The following is a 10,281-nucleotide window of genomic DNA, read 5'->3' as shown; positions in this document are numbered from 1 at the left end:
GACTCAAACAACTACACACAATAAGACTGTTTATGACTCCATCTGGTGAAGTCAATGTAGACTAAAAACACGAAAGGGATACTTCACCCAAAAATGAACACAGTCATCATTTACTCGTCCTCAAACTGTAGGAGTGTCTTTCTCCTGCTGAACATAAAAGTAGACATTTTGAATTGTGTAGATTTGATGGTACCCATTCACTCCCACTGTCCTGAAAAAATCCTACGTTAGTCAATGGATACCGTCAAAGTTTGGTTTCCAATATTCTTCAAAATATCTTCGTTTACGTTCAACAGAAGAAAGAAACTCATACAGGTTTTGAGGGCGAGTAATCGATGACATAACCATCCCTTTAAAATCAAAATCTGGATAACGTTATGAATGCAAGCTTGTTTAGATATATCATGAATTCCAGAATCCCATCAAATTATGTAATTATTGTCTGAGGAACATGATGGCATGAACTCCACTTGAGTGTCGGCTACTATATCTATAAATAAAGGCTTTAGATGACATGAAATTGAGGTCAAATATCTAATCCAGGTTAAAAAAAATTTTTTTAAAAAATTAAAAAGTACACTTCCATAATATAATTAAAGTGCTCTATTTTTTGTACTATATTGAAAATGATTCTTTAGTACTTCTTAAGATAAACTTAAAGGGGTCCTATTATGCTCTTTTATAAAGTCTTGATTTTGTTTGGGGGTGTACTAGAACATGCTCTCATGAAACGACTCGATTAGTTCCGGGTTTGATGAAGGCCCGCCTTCCGAAAAACGAAATGTGTTGTGATTGGCGAACAGCTTAGACGGTGTTTCAGTATTGCCCCGCCCCTTGCCAAAGCAGCAAGTTCGTCAATATTGCCATCAATTCAGACCCCGAGAATATCGAACAAGAGGATCGCGCAGAACCTTTGCACGCACGGATATTGCAAGACATATTAAAGTGGTAACTTCATTGTTTTTGTTTTTTTTGTGGCTAAATCACGTATTAGATAGGATGTCAACAACCTCTTAAAAATAACTCCATTTACTATGTACAGATAAGTGCAATGGTAATATATATATTAATTTTAACATTATAACACGAATTGCAGTGAAACTGTTTTACAGTTGAATTTATTTATACCATAGTCCCACAGAGTTACACTATTTGTGGCGGCATATATATGCAGATTAATTCTCTGCCAGCGGGAGGCGCTGTTGGAGAGATCGAGGTTTCCCCGGTAACGCTGTACACAAAGCAGAGCTCCGCTCACAAACACTGCTTTATCAGACATTACATGCAAGATGAAATGAAAATGACATCCAAAATTTTCTGAAGACAGTCGGTTTCCTTCAGAAATACAGTGATATATAAACACCCGCACCGGGCTTCAACCAAGCGCTCTCCACCCGCCAACCATTCGAAGGTTCATAGGCGGGATTTATTTTAATGATATTCTAATGGACCACTTTGTGATGTCACAAATACAGGAAAACAACGCTGTAGTCCAAACGAGCCGTTCGTTGTAGTTCTTGAAAAGGGATTTTTTTAAAACTAAATATCTCCCTTTGGAGTGGACTTTGAGATTTGTAACTTTGTAGATCGTTTTATGCCCAAACATACACACTACACACTGACTAACATTCAAAAAGTGAAAAAGCATAATAGGACCCCTGTAAGATCAACTAAGTGTACTCAACTGTGCTATTTTGGAACACCATGAATATGAACTAAAATGTGCTTTTAACATACTATCTCTGTGTTTAAAAAATATATTTAGTCACCACTTGTAGTATACTTGAGTGCACTAGTGTATGAAAGATGGGTTCAAGTGTGCTACAAGTGGTAACTAAATACATTTTTTAAATAGGGGATTTTTGCTTACGTAAAAAAAAAAAAAATCAGTCTTATTTCCTTGGGAAACATTCATGTCTGGAGCTGCACTTTAACACTTAGTGATGGAGGTTTGATGAGTGTGAGCACTAGTACTAGTGATGAGTGAGCTGACCAGCACTAACTAGTGAGTGTGTGTGTCTGTCTGTCTGTCTGTCTGTCTGTGTGTGAGTGAGTGAGTGAGTGAGTGTGAGTGCCCTCTGGTGCTCGGGTGCAGTACTGACGGGACAGACCGCAGGAGTCGCTCTCCTCCTCGGAGCTGCTGCTCCTCTGAGACCGGCACCGGCTGCTCCTGCTCCTGCTTCTCCTCCAGCGCCGGATCTCCTCGCTGAGCAGAGGAGGACACAACATCAGCCTCACGGAGCAGAAACACACATACTCACTCAGAGGCTCCACCTGTAGTTGGAGGTGATGACCAGTCGGCTCTGCCCGGCGTCCAGCTGCGGGGTCATGCTGAAGGTCACGCCCTGCACGCCGGGGTCCTGCGGGTCGGGGCTGCGCTCAGGACGAGGCTGCTTCCGTCTGCGATCCTTATTCACGCTCTCTAAGAGATTATTATTGAGGTCTGTTGGCTGCGAGGAACACTGTGAGCTTTCAGAGGCGTTCAGAGGGAGCCACACACTCTCAGCCTCTCGCTCAGACAACAGACAGGAAGTGAAGTCAAGAGGACAGACAGGCGGACAATCATTTCCTGTGGACGGGACAACAGATTCATCCTGATCAGAATGCCCCTCGATGTGCAGCGCAGATGGGTTTTCTGTCTTCTCACTGGCGCTGATGTGAACCGCTGTGTGTGTCTTTATGAGGTCAGCGAGATCGCCGGGTTCTTTGAGTTCCTCCACGTCTGTGAGCTCGTAAATGACTGAGAAACATGTGTCGGACGGGACGCTGCTGCAGGGAACGGCTGGACGCTCGAGCTCAGACGCAGGTCTGGACATCACCACGGTCTCTGTGACGTCTGATGGGTGGAGATCGACCCCTCTGTCCTCGCGGCCGGACTGCAGCAGACGCTCACACTGCTGGTTGATCAGACGCATCACGTCCCATGCGCTGCTGCTGTGCTCAGACTCTTTACAGCTGGAGAGGACGAGTGACCCGGTGTCTCGTTTCTCTACATGTGACGGTCCAGAACTCGAGCTCTCGCCGTCCGCTGGAGGAGAGAGTTTGGTGGCCTCCTGAAGCAGGAGGAGGATGCTGGACTGGGTCACCTGCTGGTGCTGCACATCTTCATGAGAGCTCATGTTCCCTCATCGGTTTACTGAAACAGAGACGAACAGGAACATTATTACACTCTGAAGACATCCAAATATGGAATAAATGTAAACATCCATGCAGTGTTGGGGAAAGTTACTTTTAAAAGTAATGCATTACAATATCATGTCACTGCCTAAAAAAGTAACCGATTATGTTACTTAGTTACTTTTTATGGAAAGTAATGTTACGTTACTTTTGCGTTAATTTTCAAATCTGGCCTGGGCTTGTTTTTAATATAAAAAGTTATATTTTTGGTAAATGTAAAAGCCCTTTCACACCAAAAAGGGAAATGAATACGCCTCAGGCTTAAGTCTGTACAGCAGACTGCAGAGAACGTTGAAAATAAATCAAAAATGAAGCAGAAATGTTAGTTCATCTAAAAGTAATTTTTGCTAATTAGTGTGCAAGTGAGAGGAGTTAGAACTAATACACGAGGCACACAATCTCTGCACTTACTCCTGATTTCTCTCAACATGGGGACAGGAGAGCTGTCAGTCAATAAATGCTTATTGGAAAAAGTAACTCAGATAATTTCTTGTAAATTAAAGTAATGCTGTACTTTACTAGTTATTTTAAAAAGTTAGTTAAAAAAGTGATCTGATTACTTAACTCGCGTTACCCCAACACTGCATCCATGGGTGTTCAGTAAGATGTTTTAATGTTTCTGAAAGAAGTCTCTTCTGCTCACCACAGCTGCATTTATTTAAAAAATACAGTAAAAACAGTGAAATATTACAGTTTAAAATAGCTGTTTTCTATGCGAATATGTTAAATCTGTTAAATATCAGCATCATTACTCCAGTCTTCAGTGTCACATGGTCTTCAGAAATCATTCTAATATACTGATTTGCTGCTCAAGAAACATTTCTGATTATTATCAATGTTGTAAACAGTTGTGCTGCACAATATTTTTCTGGAAACGATCATACATTTTATTTTTCAGGATTCGTTGATGAATAGAAAGTAAAATAAAAACAGCATTTATTTGAAATAAAAATCTTTTGTAACATTATAAATGTCTTTACTGTCACTTTTGATCAACTTAATGTGTACTTGCTGAAGAGAAGCAGTAATTTCTAAATAAATAAATACTGACCCCAATCTTTTTCACAGTAGTATAAACACACGCGTTAAGATTATTGTGAAAACTGAAGAGCTTCTTACCTTCATAAAGAACAAACATACAATGACATAAAGAGGACAGACAGAATTATTGATAATGTGGTTTGGATATGACATCAAAGTATCTTGTAAAGATTCACTGTAGTGGCCGTTTTGAATAACGTTTACATCTGAACTGACGGTAAATAAACTGACAGAAACAAAACAAACTTTAAAGTCATTCGGAGTTTAGTTCTGCTCTAGAATGAGCGTCATAATAACTCACAATGTAACAGATCGCAGGATTTCCTCTCAGCAGACGCTACAAAGTAACAGTAAATCTCCCGCGCGCGGCACGCGCAGCACAGCATCACGCGCCTGCTCCTCAAACACCAGCAGCAGCTCGAGGATGAGGAGGATGAGGAAGAGGATAGACTCACCGCTGAGACTCGGTGAACGCAATCCTCCACAGGTGAGAGCGACTGTCACGTGACCTGACGAGCAGGTGTTCCGGATCTCACCTGTGCTGCAGAAGCTCAGATTCTCTCAGTGATTTCCCCAAACTAAACTAAACTAGTGGATCTTGGATTCGTTTATGGCAACGAATTAATGATTAACTCCAAACACACGGATTACTATGACACACTAGTGTTTATTTCATACATCAGAATCAAGCTTGACATTTTATAACTGAACAAACTTAACAGATTGATGGTTTTTACAGACCGATGAATACTTTGTGGGCACAGCGAGTAGAGGAAGGAGAAATGTGCGTTTGACAGGTTTGTGTGTTTATTAATGAAATGAAGCGCAGAACAGCAGCTTCTGTCTCCTCCTGTAAAACACATCAGTCTCCAGCGAAGCTGCATCTGACCGAGGCTTTCAGACGGATGAACTGACCCTTCCTACATCATTACTCTCTCTGAGTGGCACACACAGGAGTCTGAACATGGTAACATTTATAAAAGCCTGAAATTATTTATACTGTGGAATGTTTCTGTTTTTGGTGAATCTCATGAAACGTGGAGATCAAGTCCAGCTGATACTTCACCACAAAAACAACAAAGACATAAGAAGTCAAACTGTGTATGAAGAAAATGAAGCCCGTTTTTGCATCATTCACGTTCTTTAATTTTTCCTTTCATCAATAAGGTATCGTACCACAGGAATATTTTTCTGCAGTACAGCAAGTCATGGAGGATAATGGGAATTACAACATCTGCATTACAGTCATGGGAAACGATGGGGAAAATCTTAACGGTCCTAAAAAAGGCTTCATTTCATTCATCCAGAAGAAGAGAGACAGAGAGAAACAGGTGTTGGATTGTGATGTTTTCAGTACATGTACACTATTCTCTAATGCTGTGGGTCTGTGAAGGATGATGAAGCGCCGCGCCGGAGTCCTTCACGTGGAAATACCTGCGCACCGAATTCAGCTGGAGCTCAAGAGTTCACCGGATGAGAAGCTCAGGGATGTTCGATCAGCCTTTAACCAGAGGCTTGTCTAGCGGCGGTATCCCACAGTGCTTTGCGATCCATCCGTTCATTCGGCTGCTCAGTGAGGTTTGGGCACGTGACCGTCCACGTAGAAGTTCCTGGTGACCTTGGGCAGCGTCAGCTCCATGCCGTCCAGCTCCGGAGTCAGGACGATCTGGCAGCCCAGACGCGAGTTCTCCTGCAGCATCGGAGCCATGTCCAGCATATCGTCCTCCCTGCACACACACACACACACACACACGCATGCACAGACGCACGCGCACACACACACACACACACTGAGGCCGGTTGCATAAACGGTTTAGACTAGCCTTAGAAAGTTAGTCATCTAAATTTATTTTCTCCTTCAAGACTGGTCATAACTTTTTTAATTCAGTTATGAAAAGGTAGATTATTCTTATTGGAAAAGTAAGACTGATTACTCTTGGCAGCTGCTAGTTGGTCAAAACTTAACATGGTGACTAAGTTTATGCAACTGGCTCCTGGTTGTTTCGATAAGTTTTGTATAGTATTTTCTTTACTCTTTACTTTAAAAACTATGTCTAAAAAGGGTAATATTTGATGTCTGAGATGTGGGATCGGTGAGAGAGAGGGCAAACATTTTGTATTTTAGGTCAGCACTGCCGTCTAATCAGCCAATATTGTCTTAAATAGCCTGCATAGCACTTCATCTTTATAACATGGGATTTTGACCAAATATATTCAATCTTTAAAATGTTGCAACAAGATGTTTTTTTGTGTGTTTTGGACATGCAAGGCAATAAAAAATATTAAAAAAAAAACCTTTAAGTAACTACAAATGAGCATGTAAAGCAAATATCTTTAAAGTCGTCCTGTGTGGAGCATGCCCTCGATCCGCGCAATGCAGGAGCTGTCCTTACCGTTCCTCGGGCTCCGGGAGCTTCTCGTAGTGCTCGCTGCTGACGTACACGTGACAGGTGGAGCAGGCCAGAGACGCTTCACAGGCGCCTGAGAACAGAGACGAGCTGATGAAGACGAGCCTCAAACACACACAGAGATGAAGAGGCTGGGACTCACCCTCCAGCTCAATGCCGTGCTTGTGCGCCAGGTAAAGAGCGTTATCACCGACCCTGGCCTTGACGGGAATCCTCTCTCCGGAGCGGTCGACGTACACCACATTCACACTGGAGCAAAGCAGCGCTCGTCAGTACAGCGGACATCTGCCTTGGGCTTTCATTCTTATATACATCTACACACTCATTTGTCCTTATTTGTACTTTATCTAATGGTACACAATTAATAAATGAATAGATTAAAAGGTAGGCTAAACTTAAGCTAACATTTCTATATTTTAGACACAAAATCATCTATCAACTGTTTTTTCTCCAAAACAGTTCCACAGTGGTGTTTGGTTTTTGAATGATCCAGCGATTCTTAAAGGGATAGTGACCCATAAGACCTTCGTTCATCTTCTGAACACAAATGAAGATATCTTTGATGAAATCCGAGAGCTGTGTCCCTGCGTGCCAGATGCTGCTGATGTAGAACACACGAGGAAAGCATGCGTCTAATACTCTCCATAATGAACGAAGACGTAACTCAGGGGGGAAGAATTGTCGAATAAAGTCATTATTTTTGTTTTCTTTTTGCGCACAAAAAGTATTCTCGTAGCTTTGTAAAATTGCCATTGAACCACTGATGTCAGGTGGATTATTTTAACGATGTCCTTGCTATGTTTCTGAGCTTTGATCGCGTCAGGACCCTTGCTGTCTGTGCAGGCTCAGAGCTCTCGGATTTCATCAGAAATATCTTCATTTGTGTTCTGAAGATGAATGAAGAGAATGACATGAGGTGAGTAATTAATGACAGAATTTGTATTTTTGAGTGAACTATCCCTTTAATGAATCACCCGAGTGAATGATTCAGTGACACATTGATAAAGAATCAATAAATTTAAATAGGGCTACCAAGCAATTATTTTTTTAATCTAAGTAACTACATAAAGTTATTAATCAAATTAACTTCAAATGAATTACATAATTAATAACTTTATCTTTAATTAATCAGCACATGATGTGTTACAGGTTATCATTGTGTTAAATTAGAAAAGTAGCTTTAGACAGAAATTTTAATTCAACATACAAAAATAGTGAAATATGAAATGATTTAAAAAAAGAAACGACGCTCTAAATATAAAACTAAAAGCAGCAGGTGGTGGCCAATCCCTGTCTTAAGTGAGTCAATCGATTCGTTCAAACGGCTGATTCATTCAGAAACGAAGCAAGATCTGCCTTTATGAATGACTCACTGAATCACTGATTCACTCGATTCATTTAAAAACGTGGATTCTTTCAGTAAAGAAACACCGCTGTGTGTTGATCACAACAGCTCTCCGAGGGCTTTATTTTTAAGTAAAAACATTTATGCAACCAATTTTTTTTTTCTACCAGCCAATGATGATTCTGAAAGAAAACACGCAGTGTGTGTGTGTGTTAGTAACACATGCAACTTTTATGCTCTTCTGACTGACAGAACCGAACACTTGTATTTCAGCGTTGCTGTTAATGTTATAGTTATTTTAGCAAATAGTTTGCTTCATAAATTCAGTTCAACAGAAGAGGGTGAACTTCATCACTCGACTGAATCTGCACATGCATTTTAGAAGGTGTTCTTGCTCCGTCCGAGCAGTAAGTGCACATGTCTCTGAAAGAGCGGTGTATACATTAACTTCAGCCGCTCAGGTAACGTCCATACGACCCGTTCCAGGGGCTGACAACACTACATTCTGATATCAGTAAGAGCTGTAGAAATGCATCTTAATATTTACAAGTAAATCTCCATGCTATGCATAGGCTGCTTTCTATCTGACCCCCCAACATCTAGTTTTGACATCCATCAAGGGGTCAAGCCTTCTTTAGGGGGGGTCAGACCCTACTTAATGAAAGAGTTTCAGTCACTGTTTGCAGGTTTGTGTTATTTTCCAGGTTTTTTCTGGTTTCACTGAATCCTGATAAACTCACACTCGCTCGTCCTCCTCCGGTGAGCTGCTGTCTTCACTCTGACACACACCTGACAGACACAAACACAGGGTCACAGTTACACACACTCCTGTTACCGGACCGCTGATAACCCTTCAGAGTGTGTGTGAGAGAGAGAGAGAGAGAGAGAGAGAGAGAGAGAGTGTGTGTGAGTGAGTGTGTGTGTATGTGTGTGTGAGAGACAGACAGAGAGAGAGAGAGAGAGAGAGAGAGTGTGTGTGTGTGTGTGTGTGTGTGTGTGTGTGTGAGAGAGAGAGAGAGAGAGTGTGTGTGTGAGTGTGTGTGTATGTGTGTGTGAGAGACAGACAGAGAGAGAGAGAGAGAGTGTGTGTATGTGTGTGTGTGTGTGTGTGTGAGAGAGAGAGAGAGTGTGTGTGTGAGTGTGTGTGTGTCTCCATGATTTTGCCAAGTGCAACATGTTCCTGGATCAACATTACTGTCCGAAAGCATTGACCTAACCCTACCCATAATTTATCCCTACAATCAGAGGGAAATGATAGTTATATAACAAGGGTGACAAAGTCTGGTTGTAAGGCTAAAACAGACATTTTCTGTAAACTTATCTCTCAATTCTGATTGGTTGCTTGGAATGTTGATCCAGGAACATGTTGCACTTGGTGAAATAATGTTCACGGTGTGTGTGTGTGTGTGTGTGTGTGTGTGTGTGTGTGTGTGTGTGTGTGTGTGTGTGTGTGAGAAGGACGCACCGATGCTGGTCCGCAGGCGTCGGTTCGGAGCGGTAAACCCGTCGGTGGCTCCTGTACACACGTTGAGTCGGTAGAGCGGACAGATGCTGCAGTCCGGCGAAACTCGGACAAACCGCTGCGTTAAACTCACGGCCGACCGGACCGCCGCGGACGCCGCCATGACACTGTTTTGATCACGTGACCAGCGCTGGCCAATAGCAGCCGAGGCGTGATGACGACACTACAGAAGCCTCACGGATTCAAAATCACGATGTTATATTGTTACATCACAAAGATTAAGTGTCTGACCCTGCGTCCCAATGTACATACTATCCACCCTGTCTGCCCTAAATAGTATTGAAAATTACTAATATCACATAGAATTTAGGATGGATAATATGCACACTGGGACGCAGGCTGTGTGTGTGTGTGTGTGTGTGTGTGTGTTTTAAGTTACGATGTTATTTGGACGTTAGATATTTAATAAATACACAAATATACATTTTAATACATAATTGTTTTCAATGTATCAATGTTGTCCTTGTAAACATTTTAATGTGTCATAAAGGAAAATGAAATCCTATTCACTTGTAACCACACTGTATCAAGATTTCTTGATATTCCTTTTGCATAGACGACCCAGAAACAACAGATAAAATAAATAATTATTTCATATTTTATTGTCATGCAAAAAAATAAAATAAAACTTATTTCGTCTGATCTTTTATGATTATACTGATCAAGTATTATTACATATACATGAAATAAGATTCAGTAAATCTTTCAATAATTTTGGTAGTAAACGGAGAAGTAAATATAAATGCGTTTTTAAAGAAAATAGTTCTCACTCTCAATCTTTTCTCCTC

At 41.4% G+C, this 10,281-nt stretch overlaps 2 protein-coding genes across 5 annotated transcripts in view; both read right to left on the bottom strand.

The window, feature by feature from the left end:
- The window catches only part of zglp1 (zinc finger GATA like protein 1), a 5,606-nt gene extending 797 nt beyond the window's left edge, over positions 1 to 4,809 (bottom strand). Inside the window, exons 1-3 of one of the 4 annotated variants that reach the window (XM_058779413.1) lie at positions 4,674 to 4,809; positions 2,275 to 3,136; positions 2,103 to 2,206 (exon numbers count right to left, since the gene is read on the bottom strand). In XM_058779413.1, the coding sequence (XP_058635396.1) occupies positions 2,103 to 2,206; positions 2,275 to 3,119 (949 nt within the window). In that variant the 5' untranslated portion in view covers positions 3,120 to 3,136; positions 4,674 to 4,809. The other 3 variants (XM_058779415.1, XM_058779412.1, XM_058779414.1) reach the window with 3 other exon arrangements.
- A 56-nt stretch (positions 4,810 to 4,865) lies between these two features.
- fdx2 (ferredoxin 2) lies at positions 4,866 to 9,647 on the bottom strand. The gene is made up of 5 exons (XM_058778996.1): positions 9,437 to 9,647; positions 8,712 to 8,760; positions 6,769 to 6,875; positions 6,612 to 6,699; positions 4,866 to 5,945 (listed from the first exon to the last, which is right to left on the bottom strand). The coding sequence occupies exons 1-5, from the start codon at positions 9,594 to 9,596 to the stop codon at positions 5,789 to 5,791; spliced, it is 561 nt and encodes a 186-aa protein (XP_058634979.1). The 5' UTR covers positions 9,597 to 9,647; the 3' UTR covers positions 4,866 to 5,788.
- Positions 9,648 to 10,281: the final 634 nt, after the last annotated feature.

Source organism: Onychostoma macrolepis, chromosome 06 (genome assembly GCF_012432095.1).
Source record: "Onychostoma macrolepis isolate SWU-2019 chromosome 06, ASM1243209v1, whole genome shotgun sequence".
NCBI lineage: Eukaryota > Metazoa > Chordata > Actinopteri > Cypriniformes > Cyprinidae > Onychostoma > Onychostoma macrolepis.
Note: the sequence above shows the minus strand (reverse complement) of the source record. Positions and strands in the feature narration are given on the sequence as shown.

Coding starts and splice junctions, on each gene's coding strand:
- fdx2 (XM_058778996.1), bottom strand. CDS start 9,596: ATGGCGGCGTCCGCGGCGGTCCGGTCGGCCGTGAGTTTAACGCAGCGG. Junction 6,876..8,711: donor CCGGAGGAGGACGAGCGAGT/GTGAGTTTATCA, acceptor GCTTTGCTCCAG/TGTGAATGTGGTGTACGTCG. Junction 5,946..6,611: donor CTCCCGGAGCCCGAGGAACG/GTAAGGACAGCT, acceptor GTGTGTGTGCAG/GGAGGACGATATGCTGGACA.